General features: G+C 47.7%; 1 protein-coding gene across 1 annotated transcript in view; it reads left to right on the top strand.

Annotated features, from left to right (window-relative positions):
• The window catches only part of NCAM1 (neural cell adhesion molecule 1), a 147,160-nt gene extending 136,643 nt beyond the window's left edge, over nucleotides 1-10,517 (top strand). Inside the window, exons 17-20 of the mRNA XM_059829712.1 lie at nucleotides 4,062-4,269; nucleotides 4,681-4,797; nucleotides 6,647-7,429; nucleotides 10,271-10,517. Coding sequence (XP_059685695.1) covers nucleotides 4,062-4,269; nucleotides 4,681-4,797; nucleotides 6,647-7,429; nucleotides 10,271-10,391 — 1,229 coding nt within the window. The 3' untranslated portion in view covers nucleotides 10,392-10,517. The remainder of the gene's footprint in view (nucleotides 1-4,061; nucleotides 4,270-4,680; nucleotides 4,798-6,646; nucleotides 7,430-10,270) is intronic.
• The last annotated feature ends 10,463 nt before the right edge of the window (nucleotides 10,518-20,980 follow it).

The following is a 20,980-nucleotide window of genomic DNA, read 5'->3' as shown; positions in this document are numbered from 1 at the left end:
GCAGTCTGGGTTAGAACTGTATCTTGATGCTAATTAAACCAAATGGACTTCTGAGGAGACTCAGAATTGCTTTGTAGTTATGTAGAAGCCCTCCTGGTGTAGCATTATAAATAGTTTATGCCCTTGCTTGCTAAACATAAAAGATAGGACCCTGAGACAGAGTGGAAGGATAGCAGGGCACATCTTTGCTATGAGCTGTCGGTTATATTGGCTTCGGCAAACCTCTGGCCGTTGTCGTGGCTGAAGCTTTACTGTTTCAGGGATGCTTGGGGTCACAGAGAAAATCAGTGGCAGAACAGAGAATTGATGCTAAGTTTGGACATCTTTATCTGTTGTTAGTCATAAAACCATTTTTTCTCTGTTATATCTGATCTTTTCTAACATTTCATGTGAGAAAAGCCTTGCAGGTTATCTGATAATGTGCCTGTGGTTTGGACAAGTTTCATAAAACCTGGGATACCTGCAACAGTTTTCAGATTTTCTGTCTGTGAACATGTAGATTTTTGCTCGTTACATTTGCAGGTGTTTTCAGCACTTCACAAGAAGCTGATGGAATCTACATAAAAACAAACTTTAGACAGGCTGTAGATCAAATAATGGAGCCATCACTGGGTCTTTGAGTAGAAGTCTGGCACTTTCTCCATCGTACACATTGCAATTAGCAAGATCAGGCATTTTGTGGGGCCTGGTACCTGCTGGTTTTTTTTTTTTTTGCAGAGCGTCTGCTGTCCCAATGGATCCTAGTGCTTGCCAAGGGCTATCAGAGAACTAATACTCTGCTTTCCGAGCAGTAGTCACAGAAACGCACAGACATGCAGACAAAAACATCTGAGAACCCGCTATTGTCATTTTAAGTGGAATGGCAAATGTTGCTTGGAACAGGAACCCTTTTTTTCTTCCATTTTTGCTTTCCGTTACTAATCCTAGAGAGAGGTGAGTATTCAGATAGGCATTTCTGCAGTAGTGCTAAATAATCTGCATAAAATCCCTGTTTAGAAAGGAAAGCAAATTTCTATTCAACCAAATTTCGTGGAGAAAGATGCGACATTCTGCTCTCGTTTGGGGGATGTCTGTTAAAATTCCACACGTTATTCCTAGCCTACGCTCAGCCATCTTCTGTTTCCAGCTTTTGACTCTTGTTGTATCTTTTCTCAAATAAAGTGCCTTTATTGTATGTACTATTCAGCTGCATATAGTGCTGAAATGACCTAATTCATCCCTGCACATTTCTTTTCTGAAGTTACATTGACTGAGTTTCCCAAGTAATTTTTTTAATTCTTCAACCACGATTGTGATATTTTCCTGAATCGTCGTCTTCCTCAGCATCTTTTCTGAACAGCTTTCCCACATTAGTCATACTGATGACAAAGACAGAGGTGTTCTTTCATTTCCAGCTCCTTGCGTCCCTGTTTATACATGTGCCTTGGTATTGCTGGAAGTGAAAAGGTAACAGGCTGGCCCAGGATCCCGTGGGAATGCCTGAACCTTTTGATTTCCAATGGCACAGCGAACTGACTCCTGCCCAGAGAAGAAATTAGTTCCTTCCTTACCATTCATGTAAAGCAGCTTGCCCAAGTCTAATACCATGTGTAAACACTAAGGTGCTTGAAAACAGCCCCTGCTGCAATGCTTGCTGAGGACCCAGAAGCTTTGGCTGTACCCCAGAGGAGGCGGCTGTGATTGTCCTGATGGGTTGGCAGTTTTTGCAGTTGTTCTTGCAGTTCACCTGGGTCATGTGCAGTGGTTCACAGACAAGGTATGGGCAATGTATAAGGCTATTGATGTGGTTTATGCCACAGATAATTCCTGACCTTACGGGGCTTATAGCTGATATTGACAGGTCTTGTAAAAGCTGGTGGGGGGAGGAAGCAAAGAGTAGGACTCTCGTTTGAATGGAATTTTCCAGAAGATGTCTTCTAGCACATGGGAATATTCCATCTGTCCCACAACAACATACTTTGTCTCACTCCAGCTCTCATGACTGAGATGACGTACGTTTTGGAGGCACAACAAGGAACTATTATCCTGTAATCCTGTCTGTGACGCTTTCCTTAGTGCACCTTTACTAGCCTGCCAAGGAGCTCATTCCCAGAAAGGTGATGTAGATGAGAAGAAAAGTTTGACACATCTTTAGCTTTTTCTCTAGGAGCTGGTGTGAACAGGAACATGTTAATTATTGAATAATCCATGCAAGAATCCTGAATACATTAGAAGAGGAAAAATACATGACCTCCTCACTCCCTGCATGCGTTGGAGGGCGAATAATTCACTTAATTATGCAGGTTGCTGCAAGGTGCTGGCAGGGGTCTGGTCTGTGACACAAATGTTCTGCTGAGCATTTAATGGACTTGTGATGTAAGTGTCAGAGTCGGGTGCGTCAGAGTGACTTGTAGATACAGTCAAATGCAGAAAGAAACTTTCCTGTTGGAGTCTGGATTCCTTAATACATATCAGGGTCACAAAATGAAACGAACACTTCCTTGCCTCATGCTAAGGGTGTTCTGTCTTCTATTTTTTAAGTAATAAAATGTGTGGCAAAGGGTATAGCTCTCAGTCTGTGAGCCCTGGAAATGATCTCTCCACCTGTCAAAGTCAACATAGATTGGGCTGAGGGGAAAGAGGCGCTTTGTTGGGCTTTTCTGCAAAGAAAAGATCCTAATTGTTTGGGAGTTGTGACATCCAGCAGTAAAAAATGCAGTAGAAATGAATAGAATTGCATCTTAATTGAAAGAAAAAACCAAAATACTCCTCTGGACAGTGACAAACATGCTACTCTTGTGCAGCTGTTTCAGTAAGCAGCTCTGTCAGATGCACAGGCCTTTGCTGAGTGCACAGTCCCATAGTGAGAGGCAGATTATGTGGCGGTTGAGACTAGCAAACTGGTTTTGAGTAGTTTGGTACATCTAAATAGATGCTGAACTGTATGAGCTCTGCCTGCAGATCAGCAGCTTGGGAAGAATTACTCGGAATAAAACAAGGGGAACAAAAAGCAGTTTGTGTCCAGGGTATGATAGTAAGAGGCTGGGAAGCCAGCTGCAGCTGGCAACACTGAAGGCTGTGCCTGTTGGTTTTGTGATGATCAAAGGCTTTGACAGGATTAACTGATGTGTTTATCCACTCCCTGTTTCTAAGACAGCACTCAGCATTTTACAAGCAGGTAGAAAGTTAAAGGCACTTCCCCTGAAGTTAGTACCATACGGGCAACCCCATGCATTTTCTAGGTCTCCATCACCACCTCTCACCTGCTGTCCTTTTGGCTACTGGAAAAGGCAAGGTATTTTTTTCTATTCTATAGCTGGGGAAACTTGGCGGAGATTGGGTGTGGTGGAGTGGGCAGCTGCTGTGACCAGGACAATGTCAACAGAGTGACAGTCTGCTTATCTTTACCATCTGCTTCCTCAGAAGGCTATTTGGATTGTTGTCTGTAAGCCAAAACACTCTAGCATTCACTGGTGGGCTCAGCTATCTGGATAAGACACGAAAAGCTTACCACTTTCCAGTTCCGGATGGCTGCGTCTTACCTGAACAACAGGGAGGGATTTAATTCCTCCTTTCATTTTCACCACGTAAGGGGCTAATTCATGCTGAGGCCCCACAGGTATGGGCCGGTATGCTGTGTCCCACCAGGGCAAGTCATGCTGCAGGGTCTAGGCTTCACTTACGCTTGCCCTTGTGCCAGGCTGGCAGTGCCAAAGTCACTCTGGACCCTAGACACAGCCTTCATCTTGAGGAAGTGGTGGAGGGAAATAGGAGCCCTTCAGAGTTCCAGCTGGGTATATGCTACTGTAGAAGAGGTTTCTGTAGTCTGCTTTCCAGGCTTTAGCCCGCCAGAGATGGCAGAAGCCCCATTAGGTCCAAGTGAATCTGTCTTTCCAGGTAGATTGTCCTGCATGTCTTTAGGATCAAGTACCGGTTATAACACAAGGCTGCTAGAGAGAGGGTGTACTTTCTGTAAGTTTCCCATGCTTGCAACCTAAGCGTAGCCAAATTTGAGCCGTAACTGGCCCCAACTCGCCTTTTAACTACAATGCCTTCTTTTCTTCTCTTCTCGGTCTCTAAAGCCAGCACTAGCCCTACATCAGGCCTTGGGACTGCTGCCATCGTAGGCATTCTCATTGTTATCTTTGTGCTGCTCCTGGTGGCTGTGGATGTCACCTGCTACTTCCTGAACAAGTGTGGCCTGCTGATGTGCATTGCTGTCAACTTGTGCGGCAAATCCGGCCCAGGAGCCAAGGGCAAAGACATGGAGGAGGGCAAAGCCGCCTTCTCGTGAGTACTGTCACCACTTACATTGCTCCTTCTGTTGATCAGTGCATCCCCTCAGCAGCTCCAGAAAAGAAACTGTTTTAGGGAGTTCTGGCTTCCTCATCTCTGATGGGAGGGTACTGAAAAGATCTGGGGCACACTGGTTCTGCTTTATATTTCCAGGAAGGGGTTTCTTTAGCTGTTTCTCTGTTTTTGTCCTATTCCTGTTAGAAGCCATTAAATAGTTGGCTCAATGCTGGACATCACAGTGGTCTTCTGTGTTGAGGGTAATAACTGGAAGGGGGAGTGACAAAAAGACGTAATCTGCTCTTTAGGCCAGTTTCTGTCATTCGCTATCGACATTTGCAGCATGTCTTTGCAGGAGGATACCTAGCGTGAATGGGAACCAATCTCCATGCAATTCCCTTGTTACAGGAAAGATGAGTCCAAGGAGCCTATTGTGGAGGTGCGGACTGAAGAGGAGCGGACCCCCAACCACGATGGGGGAAAACACACAGAGCCCAATGAGACCACCCCGCTGACGGAGCCAGAGTATGTTGGCATTAGTCAATCTTAACACAGGGTCAATACATTGCCCTCGGTTGCCTTAATCCCCGATCTCTCATGCCCATGACTTAGGGCAGGAAGAGAGGAAGAAAGGTAAAATCTCCACACTCCATTTGTGACATACCAGTGAGGACATGTCTCCTCTCTTCCCCAAGATTCAGTGACTTACTTTTCAGCACCAGAAGGGGAGTAAGCAATGTTTCTTGAAAGGCCTGTTCTCTGCCAGTCCCATCCAGTGTGTAGATCAGGTACTTGTCCAGGTTCACTGCAAAGGATGCAGAGCAAAAGCAGCCCCCAGCTAGCACCGACTCCTGCTTGAGCTCTGCCCTAGCAATGCTGGATAACTGCTTGAATGCCCCATGGTGAAAGCAGTCCTCTCTGCTGATAGCAGAGTAGCTATGCTCTGGATGTTGGGGGAGGCATGGCAGGTCTGATTATTCTGTGAGAGGGCTGAGAGCTACCTATGAGCTTTGTTTATATTCGAGCGCTTGTTTGGGGCCTGAGTCTGTGAATCCATGTTAGCTGGGATTGGCAAGGTTTAAATATTGCCCACTGTCTACATTAAGCTCTTTCCTAAACTGCTGCAGCTCTAGTGTCCTTTGAGTACTTCGCCATAGCTTCTGGAGTAGTAATGGAAGGAATTCACTTTAGGAAGCTGCTGAAATGCTTGTTAATATTAAAGTCAGGTTTGGGATTGATGACACAAGTTGGGTTCCTTGCCTTCAGCAGAGTCATCACAGTGGTGAGGTGGTCAGGCTCTTCCACCCACACACTGCTCACATCCTTTGATTAGCTTAGCAATGGGGCCCACTGGTAAAATGGTTCTGCTGGAAGTCTCTGTGAGGTGAGAGGAGGAAGGAGGCTATGTCTGCAAGCAACACTGAAATGCGGAAGCACAGTACTGAGGAATAGCTGGGATTTATATAGTCCTGATTTTCTTGGCTAGTCTTATCAGAGTTTTAACTCAATTCTCCTCCTCTGTGAAGGTTTTCTCTCTGTTAATAAGCCTGAGATGGTGTTCTCAGGCACACTGACTTCTCATGGACTAAACCACTTGTTTTTCCAGCCTCTCATCCGTGTACTTGTTAAGGGAACCAGTGCTACATCATGGCTGCTAAAGCGTAGTTACACTGTCAGACATTGTCCTAAAGCAAAGCTTATTCTAGCTAAGATAACAAGCCGGAATCTGCTCAAAAGGGCAGAAAACATCACCTCAAAGCTGCATGTATGTATGTGCATGTACGTGTATATGTATGCGCATTATACATGTGTGTGAGAAAAAGAATTATATTCTGTGCGGTTTGATGAAGGTCTTAGACTTGCAGGCAAAAGGACGGGGCCAAGATGAGGAACTGGATTTAGGGGTCCTACACTGGGACCTTGTTGTGTGGTGACAGATGGTATAGGGCTGCAAGCTCGGGGAATTGGTAGAAAGCTTCCTTGTGAGGTTAGGTGGAAGAGCCTTAGAGGAAAGTTAGGATATAAGAGAAGAGTCTCTGCATGTTGACAGGGTTACGTTTGGCTAAGAGTTGAACCAAAATCTGCGTGAGCAAGCTATTCCTGAAGGACGTGTCCTTTTTGCTCTTTTTTCTCTTCCTAGTCATTCTTCAGTCATCCCAGCCAGCCCTCGCTACCCTTTCCACATTTGACCTCTGAAAAGTTTCTGCTCTTCTGACTACCTCTCCATGTTTTGTGTGTGTGTTGTAACCATATGCCATGCTGCTGCTGCGCCACCCACCTGCCTTCTCACTCTTACGCTCTGCTCCCCTTTCTCCTGCTGTCATTTACAGGCTTCGTTGTCTCTATTTCTCTTCTACTCCTGTCCTCTTCACAGGCACCCCGCCGATACCGCAGCTACTGTTGAGGACATGCTGCCTTCTGTAACTACGGGCACCACTAACTCTGACACTATCACTGAAACCTTTGCCACTGCTCAGAACAGCCCCACCAGCGAGACCACCACGCTGACCTCCAGTATTGCCCTGCCAGCCACGGCCATTCCTGACTCAAACTCCATGTTGCCTGGCCAGGCTACTCCAGCCAAAGGGGCAGCCACCTCAGTCTCTTCACCACCACCCTCCTCCACCCCCAAAGTGGCCCCCCTTGTCGATCTCAGCGATACCCCAAGCTCTACTCCAGCTACTAATAATTTGTCTTCAAGTGTCCTGTCCAACCAAGGTGCAGTGCTCAGCCCCAGCGCTGTTGCTAACGTGGCCGAGACCTCCAAAGTGGCAGCTGGTAACAAGCCAGCTGCCCCAAGCCCTGCAAACCTCACTAGCCCTCCAGCTCCATCAGAGCCCAAGCAGGAGGTCTCAAGCACCAAGAGCCCTGAAAAGGAAGCTGTGCAGCCCAGTACAGTGAAGAGCCCAACAGAGACAACCAAGAACCCAAGCAATCTGAAGAGCGAGGCTGCTTCAGGCAGCACCACAAACCCCTCACAGAATGAGGACTTTAAAATGGACGAAGGGACCTTCAAGACACCAGACATTGATCTTGCAAAGGATGTTTTTGCAGCTCTTGGCACTACTACTCCTGCCAGTGTGACTAGTGGGCAAGCTCGTGAGCTTGCTTCTTCCACTGCAGACAGCTCTGTACCTGCTGCACCTGCAAAGACCGAGTATGGCTGCCTTTAATCTTCTGTTGGTTGTGTGCTGTGTCGCTTGTGCACTGGTGCTTGTGCTGTGTTCTTGTTGGGTGTTTTCTTAACTAATCTCCTTGTTTCCTTAGCAAACTAACTCACCTGTGAACCAACTAAACAGGGCTTGGCTTTAAAGGTCCAGGAGGAAAGCAGGAATAGGCTGTGCCAGGGAAGCAGAGAAAAGACAAACCCAGGAATTTATCATAAGTGTGTTATTTTGTAGACTTTAATGCAGCTTTGTCTATTGTAGGTTCTTCTTTTATGAAAGATATCAGAAACAGTTCAGTTTGATGCAAAGGACGTGCTGTCCTCAGAGGCGCTGAGTTCCTGCAGTTCAGTGAGCACAGCCACCCAAATTCCATTTCCTAACAGATCAGAGGAGCCCTTCAGAACTTGTTTCAGTGTAAGGCAGGGCAGAAACTAGGGCCCTGTGAAACTGTAAAAGCATGGTACCTCTGGATTTGTCCCTAAACTGGCAAAAGGATAAGGCAATGTGATCCTGTCTGAGAGAGGGGGAGCTGTCACAGCACAGTTGGGTCAGGATAACTTGGCAGTGTGTGGTCTCGGTATATTAGAGATGAGTCTCCATCCACTGTACTGGGTCTCCTCTTTACCCAGCCGATTTCCTCAGAGAGCATCAGCATGCTCCTAGGCAGGACAAAGCCTAGGGATCCTTTGGAGCCTTATGCCATCTGGACAGGATCCACTTTCCTCAGCTGAGACGAGTCTGCACCTTGTGTTTGGCAGGAGACACTGTAACTGGAGAGTGAAAACAGCATCAAGTCCTCACCTGGGTAACTGGGGGGAGGCTTCCCAGCTATTGTGCAGATGTTGGACAAGAACACTCTTACTGTGTCGGGTTGGATGGCAGTTGCTGACAGAGCCATGAGCACAGAAGCCTGGAAAATGCCGACTGACAATGGATAAGCCATCCTCGAGGGGACAAGTACCTAAGGTCCCTGTTCCTTCTGGCTTCCTCTTTGGACACCGTGTGTTGTTAGAGGCAGGATGAAATAGGAGTGTCTTGGCTTTCCTGCCTGAGCAGGGTCTGTGCCTTATCACGAGAAAGAATCCTGAAAAGACAGCTCAGATTTGTTGTGGGAGCAGCTCCCAAAACCAAAAGACTGAGTTCACACTGCATCTTTAGCTTTTGCAAAGGGAAGTGTATTGAGGACAACGGGCTCTGCACTGTCAGCTAGATTGCTGCCAAGAACCTAACTAGCTGTTCTAGAGCTAGGTTTACAGCTCACTTAGATAAATCCAGGCTATGCTGTAGCAACCACACTGGAGACGTACCCTAAGTCACAGCTTTGGTTAGAACTACTTCCATCCTTACATCTCCAGGAAAATTACACATTCTGGAAGCTTTGTATTTAATCCAAAATAAAGCATTGGCCTTGATCGTTGGCTCTGATACTGTGATTGCAATGTGTATTAGCACTCACAGAAGAGCAGTCAGTCAGACACTGCAGGACCAAGAACCAGGCTCTTTTCCAGATCTGAGTGAAAACCCATGCTGTTTTACTGTATTATTCAGGTGCCTTTACATCTTACGGCTCTGGTCTCCCTACCTCCCTGCTGTGCTCCTGTCCTCCCCTAAGTCGGGAGACATTCCTGCCGTGTGACTGTTCCACAGCACTGCCTTCTGCCCCGCACAGCTACAGAGCATCTGGCCCTTCCTGGAAAGCCTGGGTGACACAGCAGATGCCCTAGGCTTGGAGGGAACCAGGCAGCCTTGATGGGTGCAGCTGAGCTGCTCCCAAGCAGAGAAATCCATGTTCACTTCAGTTCACTGCACCTAAAGCCACTGCCCCGTCATGCTGGGTGCTACAGAGGGACAAACAGATTAGAGAATTGTGATCTGGTACCGAGCTGAAAGGAGGTAGGAAATGGTTTGCCCAGAGTAAGGAAACATTTCAACTGAATTAATGCAGCTTGGTCTGTGTTATGTGACTGCATTCTTGGTATGGTGGAATGCAGAGCTGTGGTTTTTTTCTGCCAATCCAGCCACCTTCTTCTACCTGCGCTGCTCATCTGCTTCCCTTGGGGCAAATCAGTATTGCAGCCATAGGCTTAGATTCATCTCACCTGCTCGTCAGGGTGAATTAAGATTGCAGTCATCTCAGACTAACTTTGTGGCTAAGGGGCTGGAACGGGCACTTCTTCAGGGAGGCCATCAGATATGCCGTGTGTGGCTCTTTTCACGTCTATGAAGAGAGCCTTGGACAAACAGGCTTCTCTGATTCTTCAGTAAAGTGCCAAAAGACAGGCTGATGAACCGGAGCTTTAGCCTGTGAAGATGTTGACCTCTCTTACGCTTGTGAAAACGTGTTTGACAAAATTCACTACTTCTGTGTTTCCCTTCCTGCAGCATACTGGGAAATTTTGGGACTTACTTCCTGTAGGGAAAAAGACTTTCTGCTAAAATGGCAGTCTGTTTTAATAGGACATTTGGGTGACATAAATGAGTGATGGTAAAAATGAAATTCCTTTGCAGCTGTGTGAGTTTTCCCTTTTGCTCCTTTTTTCACACCACCACATGCCTTGTGCCTCTGCTGCCGCCTGAGACCTCATCCTACTAGTATGTTAACTCAGGGCAGGAGGAAAATCAAAATAGATTTCACTAGAGCTAAATGAAGCTGGGCCAGGGGGTGGGTTTGGTTTTACTTATTTCTGCATCTGGAAATGCTCGTTTTGCTCTAGCAAGGCAATATACTTGCTTGTTTCCAGAAACAGATTCTTTCCTTACCACTAATTCAGCAATGGACAGTCTGTATTTCTCGGTCTCTAAACTGTGCCATTTTGGTGATTCTTCTTCAGGAAAATCCCAGTAGACGACAAATCTGAAGTGCAAGCAACGGAAACTAAGACACCTCCAGCAGAAGTGAAGACGGTCCCCAATGAAGCCACACAAACAAATGAAAACGAGAGCAAAGCATGATCAGCGACAGATGAAAACAAATGACAGAACAACTTCACCCAAGCATTTAAAACACAAACCACATCTCATTCCTCTAGTGTCTGTTGCCTTTTTTTAAAAAACAAAACCAGAAAATGCATAAATGGGGGGAGGGGGGGAATCTCTCTTTTTCTTTTCATTTCGTTTCTTTTTTTTTTAAAGATTTCTAGAAAAGTTCAATTTGTTGTGCACTTGCTTTTAAAAAGTAATACCTTTTAAAAACAGGGTTAAACTTGTAACCAAATCAGGGCTTAGCTGACCCTGTGTATATTCAAATAAGCAAAATTGCAAATACCATTTGCAACACGGTTGGGAAGCTCAAAATCAACTAGTCCTAGACCCCCCTAAAAAAAAAAAAAAAGACAAAAAAAAGACCCTGTTCTTTCCTTCGTTAGTATAGCAGATATAACCACTGTACTACTTGGTACAGCTGGTACTTAATGAACAAAGTCCACAATTTATTTTTATACTTTTCAGTCGAGTTTGAAATATGTAAAGCCTCATAAATAAGTTATAATTTCTGTTCACCTTGTATTTGTTCAGTATGCAAAGTGTCTTGAGCTCTTTGTGACTGAATTCTGTTCTCCACGTTAGACATTTATTTGGGTTTTATTATTATCTTTTTTTAGGAAGAATGCCAAAATTGCAGCTTCGGGGGATATATTTCGATTTGCAGTATTCAGACTCTACATTTCTTTAAATTTTATGTTAATTTTTGCCAACTTTTGTTCTTTCCAGTGTTTACAATTGACAAATATTTTTTTTAACTTCTGTTGTGTTTAAATGTATGTGTAAAATAGCTGCCTTTTTTTTTTTTTTAAAGTAAATACAGTCTAGAGATACTAGGTTAGCAGCATGCTTGCTTTGCAAAGGGAGACATTTTAAAACATGGATGTTTACAGTAGTTGTTTCCCCTTTATCTTTTCTTAATTATTGTTATTATTATTATTATTATTATTATTATTTCTTACTGGAGTAAGAAGAAAAGTAATGCTGGGTTTTGGTTTGGGTTTTTTTGGGCGGGTGGGGGTTATTCAAACCACTTGTCACCAACAAGGTCTTTATCCAGCAATCCACATAAACACACCCTTAACTTGGAATGAGAGAGTTGCTGGTGAGAGTCCTTCTATACTTAAATTTAGTAAGAGTTTAAGTCCCTTGCCGGACCTGGGCCTGACTGCATAAGAGAAATATCATCTCTGCTTTTTTAGGACATTCTCCCCTTTCCTTCATGGAACCCTCCCGGAGCTTTGAGAAGCAGAAGGGAGATTGTACAGTTAGGGCTGGTCTGGACTCAGATGTTTGACTATATCAATTCCTCCTGAGTATGTCAGTAAATACCATTTTCTTTGACCCTAGAAATCTGATGTAAAAGCAGAGACTTTTTGCACAAGGGTGCTTGGCAGCATGCAAGACCCCTCCCGCAAAGCCGGCTCCATTAGCAGTTGGACTAGATGATGGTTGTAGGTCCCTTCCAACTGAACTATTCTATTCTATCACATTACGTGTATTGAGTCATCCGTGTATGCTCTGCAGAATCGAAACCACGAAATCAAGAGCAAGTGCTTGGAAATCAATGCCAGGGCTCCCACTGATTCCGCTTGTCTTGGCATTGTGTCTTTAACAGTTGGAAAAGGGGGCTGATGTAGTACGTGTACGATCGTTATGGAGGGGGGAGGTTATCATTGGGAGTCATGGAGTAACACTAAGATTCCAGGGTGAAAAAGGAGGCTTGAGCGGAAGGAAGGCAGAGGTATATCGGGGAAGACCAGCCCATTGTATAGAGATGTTCCTTCTGTTGGGGTTTTGTTTTGTTTTTTTTTTTCTCCTTTCTTTTGTTTTCTTTTTTATTCTACTTTAGATCTGCAAGCTTGTGCACTGTGGGTGCGTGACTATTTTAGTGTGAAACGTGTTTTTTGTCATAGTATTGAAATAATAAAAGCTTCAACATAGTTTGGATGTGGAAGGTGTAGCGATAGTTCAGATTTGAAAAAAATAATAATTCAGGAAAAAAAAAAAAGAGAACAACTCTTACAAGGAACAGAAGCCTTTAAATGAAAAATCAAACCGAGCTGACTATGGCATCCATTCCGTTGCGCTAAGGTGATGAACAGAAGGATGATGGGGGGTGGGTAGACTGCAGTTTGGCTCAGGTAAATTGAGCCCCTTTTATCGCTGTATTCTTCTAAGTACGCAGTCTTTGACAGTGGCATCACACAATTTCAAATTGTGAAAAATAACGGGCTTGTCATTTGCTAAGCGTGGGGTTTTTGCATTTTTTCCTTAGCTCCTGGGATGCAAATGGAGGATGACTGGATATGCAGGCGTAGACACTCATGCAGTACCCATCCTGAGCAGTCTAGCAGGGCAGGATGGGTCCTCACTTCAAAGCCTCGTGTCAAATTTGGCCCTTGCATGACCCATCACAGCAGCGTCGGTATAACTATGGGGAAGTTTGGCCCACAGTCCCTAGGATTTCTTTTCTAAGGAATCAATCCATAAAATGCAGCACAAAAAGCTACTATGGTCTGTCTGGGGCTGGGGAGAGTCCCTGGGGCAGCAGAGGACTAGTGGGCAGGCAGTGTGTACCTCCATTCCTGTGGAGGACCACAACAATTTGCTCCTCGTTTCTGTAAAGTTCTTGACTGCTTTTGTCACCTGTATGTTGCACCTCCTAAGTTATAACCCACTGTGAGCGGAGCAGCTGAGAGGAAACCAATGCTGTACGATGCTGATGACCAGAAACATGTCCAGTGCCCCTGGTCGGCACCTGTTGGTGAAAACTGTGGTAACTAGCACCTGGATTGGCATTTCTGTCATAAAAGGTAACCAGCTCAAAGCCCGATCCAACACCCAGCTGCATCTTTAGAAAGTACCCTGCTGACTGCAGTGGGTTTGTGTCGAGATCGATGGAGTAAGCACCATTCCAAGGCAGAAGTGAACCCTGTGATTGCCTGAACACTGGGAGTGTCCATCCCATTCCTTTGTAATGCCCTCGTGACATCTCCCAATATTTGTAGATTAATTCTGGAGAGTGGTTTTATACTCGCCCTCAACAGAGAATAATTTGTTTTAATTTAGAAGTACCCTATTTCCAAGATAGCTTAGGCTTCATTGCTTTTATTTAAACCTTTGAAGAGGGACCAACCTGATGCCGTTTATGCTGTATATGTTTATATATGTATCCATGCCATACATATATATCTATATGGCAATGCAGACTGATCAGCTTCTAGTTGTGGAGTGATTGCATTTCATGCTGCACCATACGTAAAGATGATAAGATAATAGTGCATCCAGTTGTTCAGCTTTTAGAGTGGAGTTTTATTTTCACACTTTTCTATGGAGCCTTCAAACCCCAGATTTTCACACTAGGCTGTTTTGATAGTTGTTCTCAGACCCTCCATTGACATCCTTACCCAGCATTCCCTACTTTTGGGGGCCTTCTATCTTGTTAAAAAAACAAAAAAACAAAAAATCTTTTTACCAAGTGAAACATCGATTCCACCTTTATTCCCATTCTCACTGGTGTAAATACTGATACTAACTGAGGATTTTGACTTTGCATTCTGTCAGAATACTGTGTTCAAATAAAAATTACAAAAAAAGCTCATGCGTACAGTCTGCCCTTCTTCAGATGCTCTGCTAGGTCCTGTGCACAGACATGGATGCCCAGGGCCGCATTTGCACGTGAGCTTAACGCAGCGTGTGCAGTCCCATTGTGGCGTGCCCACAGCATGTTACGCATCTGGCTGAGGCTCTGGGCGGCAGACAAGCAGGAAATGCAACTGTCTGCACAGCGATGTTAGCGAAGCAGTCATGCTGCATGCTTCAAGCTGGTACATCTCTGAACAGTGGCAGTGGGCTACTGTGGTGCCTTTCCAAGCTTCGATGTGGAGGAAGAACACCTGCCAGCACGTGATTCCACTGACGGGCTCTTCCGAAGTGTCACCAAGAGAAGTATTGTTAAAGTTTGTTTCTCTGCCCCACTGTAGATTATTTCCTTGAGACAGCTAACACACAAATGCAGTTTCGTGTCCACTGTGAATCGGCGACAGCTGCATTTCCCATGAAAAGGTGCTCCTCTGTTCATAGGCTATGAAAGGGGGTGCGTGTGTGTGCGTGTGAGTGTTGGCTTTAAAAGGTGTCCTTAACCCCTGCTGAATTGAGTGCCTGAACTTGATTAACGTGGGATGCATCTAATTAAATTTAATTCTGTCCTAGGCATTGATCTCCCAGGGCACGGAAGGAGAAATGAGAGCTCTGATATGTGCCAATACTTGGGTGCCAGAATTGTTCACAGAAAAAGAAGAAAGTAAACGTATTGAGCTGAAGTACTTGGGTCACAACCACCCCATGCAATGCTACAGGCTTGGGGAAGAGCAGCTGGAAAGCTGCTGGGCAGAAAAGGACCTGAGGGTGCTGGTTGACAGCCAGCTGAATACAAGCCAGCAGTGTGCCCAGGTGGCCAAGAAGGCCAACGGCATCCTGGCCCGTATCAGAAATGGTGTGGGCAGTAGGAGCAGGGAGGGGATCGTGCCCCTGTACTCGGTGCTGGTGAGGCCACACCTCAAATGCTATGTTCAGTTTTGGGCCCCTCACTACAAGAAGGACATTGAGGTGCTGGAGCGTGTCCAGAGAAGGGCGACGGAGCTGGTGAGGGGTCTGGAGCACAAGTCTGATGAGGAGCGGCTGAGGGAGCTGGGGGTGTTCAGTCTGGAGAAGAGGAGGCTGAGGGGAGACCTCATCGCTCTCTACAACTACCTGAAAGGGGGTTGTGGTGAGGGGGGTGTTGGTCTCTTCTCCCAAGTGACAGCGACAGGACAAGAGGAAACGGCCTCAAGTTGCGCCAGGGGAGGTTCAGGCTGGATATTAGGAAAAATTTCTTTACTGAGAGAGTGGTGAAGCACTGGCAGAGGCTGCCCAGGGAGGTGGTGGAGTCACCATTGCTGGAGGTGTTCAGGGAACGTGTGGACGTGGCACTGCGGGACATGGTTTAGTGGGCATGGTGGGGTTGGGTTGGTGGTTGGACTTGATGATCTTACTTTTCCAACCTTAATGATTCTGTGATTCTGTGATACTTGGGATAACAAGAGAATAGCCTTCTCCTTTCTGCTTCCTCTCCAGCGCTTTGCCCTCTATTCTTGACTGCTGTTTACACTGTGGTTTACAGTAAGACAGCATTTCAGCAAAGCTGCTGTGGTTGGCCCCATATGCTTTTAGTATTACTGCTTTAGAAAAGGCTGTCCCAGGAAAAGGGACAGGAAAAATGCACAGGAAACAACCCATGTTCTTGGTGGGTTCTTTCATCAGGTGTCTGTCACTGCAGAATTCCTTTTGAATTTGTGGTCCAGATTCATGCTTTCAGCTCCTTTATAGCTGTCATTTTTCTTTCATGGGAATTCCTGACTTCCCTCTCCTGACTCTCTTTTACACGGTTTGTGGAGTTTTCTCAGTCTGCTTTGTTCTTGAAAAGAGTTCCTCCTTATTGCAGTCGGTGGCAGACAGAGGGCAAAATGGTTCTGTATTTAGATACTGATTTCTGCTTTGTCCTACTGCATGTTTGCAATACCGCCTTTTTTTAGGAGAACCCATCGTGAACAATGGAGAGTGGGCGGATGTGGTACAATGTCAGTCCTCGAGGAATATGTAATGTGCAATTGTATCATACAGCTTACTTCTGCAGGAAAGCTGGAAAGTCAAGAGATGCTCTGGAAATAGTTTATGTCTTTTTTCTGTGTTTTTCTTTCTCTTTTTCCTACAAGTTTAGCTAAAACCTGCCGAAATTCCAAACTTTATTTAATTTTTCTAGTCTGGGCTTGCAGGGGGGTGTCTGTTCATCTTTTCTTGAGAATATCTCCACAAATTCAGGCAAAGTCAGCTTTATTTTCACACTGGATCCACTGGTTACCGTTTGGCTGAAGAAGCGCTTTTTTCTCACCACCTAACCATTTGAACAAAAAAGTTTCAACTCCTTCCAAGTCAGGAAACTTCAACGGATAAAAGTCACTGACTCCGTTTCGAGGGAAGACTCTGAGGTTGCCGTTTTCCGAGTTCCTGGCTTTAGCAGCTGCTTCCCTGAATCACACCAACGTCCCCTCTGCGTAGTGCCTGGTGGATGGACTCTGTTCCCTGGACTTTGGCTTGTTTCCTGTTGTAGCATCTTAATGAACCGTGAGGAGCTCAGGTAGTCTTTCCTCTTCTCTCAGAGATTAATAGAGAGGCCTGGAGTACTTGGCCTGATTTTCTGTTGCTGCAGAGCCCGTGCCCATGTGTGAAGAGTGATGAGTTTTCTTTCCCTGGAGTCGGGGTTGTGCCCAATGACCAACAGACCTGACAAATTCTTTACTAGCTCTTTGTATTTCTTCAACCATTCATCAATCTTCAGACCAACCTTTCTTGGTGATTTTAACTTCTCTCTCCCCCTGTTGAGGCCATGGCACCCAACTGTCAGTGCCAGCTTGGCTGAGTATGTCTCCTTTCACCACAGGCTGGGCTGGAGGGTAAGTCTAAGCTGGGGTGGGGGGCTTAAGGGAGGTGGCTGAAGCTCTGCTGCACAGTTTCTTCTTTCTCTGATCTCTTCTAGGCATTCTAGTTAGTTGGCTTGTCATCAGCTATAAATGCATGAAAATACAAGCGCACACTTTCAGGGCATCATTTTAAGTGCTTCTGTACTGAACTGTATGGAAATATTGAGAGACCTGGGCACCGTTTCAGTGAAGGCGGCTCTCCCCTCTGCACATTAGCCAGTTCAGCTTCTACTGTTGCAGGAAAATGCTGCGCCTAGCACAGCCTCCCAGAGCTCCAGGCAGGGAGCATGCACCACAGCCACGCTCTCTGTAAGGGATTAGCAGATCTTGCAGTGGAGCTGAGTTGAGAACTTCTTTATTTCCTTTGCTGTGATGAAATCTCTGCCTGGCTGCTAAATGAATTCCAACTCTTTATTTTCCATAGCTGCATTATCAGCTTCATCCTGCCTGCAGAGGCTCAGGTCCTGCAGGCTTCTCTCCATGTTTCTCTGGCTTGCTGGTGCAGCTCATGGTCACCTCACTCTGCTGCGGGCACTGGCACATCAGAGGCCCTACAGCAGCGCAGCACCGTGTCCGCTGGCCGCTCTGTGAGTTACTTCATAGGAGCATGTGAACAGGACTGGGAGGGAGCAGCGGCTTTCCGTGCAGCGCTGGCAAATTACGCTCTTTCTTCTGTAGCCCTCCTGCAGAGCCTGATGAACAGGAGAAATAAACAATGGATCCGACAGCAGAATGAAATGCAACTTCTTGTATAGAGAGAGAAGGGGAAGCTGAATGGGAGAAGCAGAAGTAAAGACCATTTTGATGCAGGTGACTGGGAGTAAAAGCAGGATCTGCCTATAGAGATGCTGCACCTTCAAGCTGAAAGGCTTTGCTCTCCAGGCTGCTGGGCCAGCGGGCAATCCCAGAGGCAAGAGAGGAGAGGGCAAAGCTGGCAGCCGAGAGTGCGCAGGAGGCTGAACTGCAGCAGCCAGTCCACCTGAGGTGAGGGGAGAGACTGCGGGAATAGCGCTTGCTCCGTTTTCCACCCATCTGGAGGGAGTTTATCTGTGCAGATTCGCAGCCATCGGAGAGAACCTTTCTGACTGTCCCTCCCTCGTCTCCATCAGCCTCTGACGGTGCCGTTGCAGGAGCGGCAGGAAGCGAGTCAGTCTCTCCCCCAGTGCATAGGGCTGGACGCTGCTGCGTGCATGCAGCACCTGTGGGACGAGGGAGAGGTAAGCCAGACAGACGGCCCCGCTTGCTGCAAATCTGCAACTCCAAACCAGCCTTTTAATGAACTGACCAGCCGAGCTCTTTCTCCTGTTGTGTGTGGTTCACATGTAACAGTTTTTACTCTCTTAGACCTTATGCGTGGCTTTATTCCCCAGATTTTCTAGGATAACAACTAAAAGCTGGACTGCTGAGCATCCTAGTGATATAGCTATTGCCTTGTGGGTATTTTTAACTGTGCACCGTGGCCACTGGGTTTGAAATAGCTTCATTAGAGGGGAAAAAACCCCATCTTTGGGATGGAGGCTTACGTGAGCAAGAGCAGAGCTGACTTGCAGCAAGAGGAGGGACAGGAGATACTTTGTTTTGGTGCATTAGGGAAGGGGAGAGGGGTCTTCTGGCAGTTCCTGCAGCAAAGGGGCTGGAAGGGAGAGGAGATCCTCGCTGCCTGTGCAGTCAGGCAGCTCAGCACCTTGTTGGCACACATAGCCCAGGAGAGCATTTCTCCTCCCGGGCAGTGTGGTGGGACATTGAAGAGGAGGCAGATGAATGTGGCTGTGGTTTGTAACTTGCCAGTGAGATTTCTAAGTTCACACCCAGCACACACCAGAGTGGCCTGCCCTTCTTGGTATCCCACTCCATAGGCAACGCTGCTGCTTTCAGGAGCCTTGCCAGGTCACCTCTCTCTCTCTGTTTCTCGCCTTTCTCTCCTGACATGGCTGGGTTATAATGTGTCTGGAATTAAAATATCCTGGCAGTGCAGTAGGGACTCAGTGATGCTCTGACTCCCTTTGGTGGCTGACAGCTTCCATTAGCTGCCACCTCCAATCTTCTGCCTCTGAGAACATGGCCCTAGAGCATGTCCTGAGAGTGGTGACAAGGACCCATCTGGTGCGTGTGCATGTCCTGATGGGGACATGCTTTGTGTGAAGTGCTAGCGTGAGGGGAAACTGGATGCAGAGACTGCTCTGAACCACGAGCCTGACACATCCCAGCAGGGCCACATGGTGTAAAGGAGGGCTAGGATTCTCTTGCAAGGGCAGCTGGTTCTCAGAGCCTGAAAAGGTTGAGAAACGTGTCTCTGGGCCATTGCATGTGCTGCTGAAGACCAGCCAGACCCCGTGTTTCCTTTCCTGCAGCTTCATCCACCCGGACAGATCGCGCATCCACAGCACAGCTGGATTTGGCAGCACACGCAGTGCACAAGCCTGGCTGGCGGGAGCGTGGAGGCTGATTTGGGGACACATGCAGGAACATTTGGGGACAAAGCAGGAAAAGGCCTGAAATCACAGCTTTGCTCCCAGCTGGCCAGCTGCTTTTTGTACTGGCGGATGGTGCCACCCTCTGGCTGTCTCACTGGTGACAGGCGGCATGTGCCAGCCCGGGAAGGGCTGTGCTGGCGCCCGGGAGTGGCGTGAAGCCTCCCTGGGCCCCAGACCCCCCAGACCCTGCAACCTACTGGCCTGAGCACCCCCCCAGGGACACCCCTCTTTGTCTGATAGCACAGAGGATACCGAAATCATCGCTGTCAAGTGGCCACTTCTCAGACGCTGCTGGGCCCCTCTGATCCCGTTAACTGGGGGGGAAGAAGTGCCCATTTTGAATGAGAGTTTAACCCTCAGCTGACTCCAGTCTCTCTCCTTCCCAATCAAAGACGGAGAAAGCCCCAGTCTTTAAAGGGTATCTTAAAAAGAAATCCACGTGTGGTATAAAAATCGGGGCAATGGGAGCTGGAGGGCATTGGTTGTGGATGAGTGTTCATGTTGCTTTCTTCAGGATCCCTCTCCTAGTTGGTAGGTCTGCTAAACTTGCGTTCAGCTTTATATTAACCAAAGAGGTCCCTTTCACTGATTCTTTGCCCATGCTATCCCATTCCTGTGCCCTGGGTATGAACAGAAGATGACTTTGGGGATTAAAAAAGCTAGACCAAAAGGATCTTAAACGCCTCTTGGAGAAATGAGATGCCTGTGCCTCTGCTGATAGCTGCCAGCGGGGCAGCTTGCCTCTTCGCTCTGCCAGACCAACCCCAGGTGTGTGTTTTGATAAAACAACAAGCGGGGGGAGCGGCAGCAGATCGCATACCTCCAGGCTGCAAGGCAAAGGCTGACCTGCTCAGCAGCGGGAAAAGGAGCATCAGCGATCGGTGAGGCATTCCTCTGAGGTTCAAGCCAGGAATTAAGCGGGGAAAGGCGGGATGAAGATAGCGGCCCTGTACCCGTTCTGGACTAGGAGCCTCTCTGCTGTGCTGTGGGTACTTCCCCGCGGCGCACCGCGAGGGCCGTTGGCAGAGGGGCCCCCTCCGCCCCGCCCGGACCCGCCCCGCGGCGGTGGAAGTGTGGGCGCTACTGCCATCGAGGGGCTGGTGCCCGGCAGGAAGGAAGGAAGCCACCTGCTCAGCGCTCTGCCATACGTTGCAAACGTACGAGCGTACTCTTCCCCACGGCAGCACAGCACCCAGAAGAAACCTGGGGAGCGAGGAGGAGGGAATGGGGACCCCTCGCTGCTCCCGCCGCGGCAGGCGCGGACAGCCCAGCGCCGGTGGCGGGCGGGGTCAGCTCCCACCGGTGCTCGCGGCTGCTCCCGCCCCTCGCAATGCCGTGGGTCACGCCGGAGGGAGAGGAAGCCCAGACGCGGGGCGGGCGGAGGCGGCTGTACCCCGGCGGCGGCACCGCAGACAGCGCGCGGGGACCGGGGCTGCGCCCGGCGGCGCTTGGGGCCGGGGCGGGCGCGGGGTCCGCCTCCGCAGGGCGGCGCCTGCCGGCTCGCCGCGAAATGGCGGTCGGCGAGGCACCGCCCCTTCCTTTGCATAACCACGCCCCAAGCGCCCCT

The sequence above is a fragment of the Gavia stellata genome, chromosome 26 (assembly GCF_030936135.1).
Source record: "Gavia stellata isolate bGavSte3 chromosome 26, bGavSte3.hap2, whole genome shotgun sequence".
NCBI lineage: Eukaryota > Metazoa > Chordata > Aves > Gaviiformes > Gaviidae > Gavia > Gavia stellata.
Note: the sequence above shows the minus strand (reverse complement) of the source record. Positions and strands in the feature narration are given on the sequence as shown.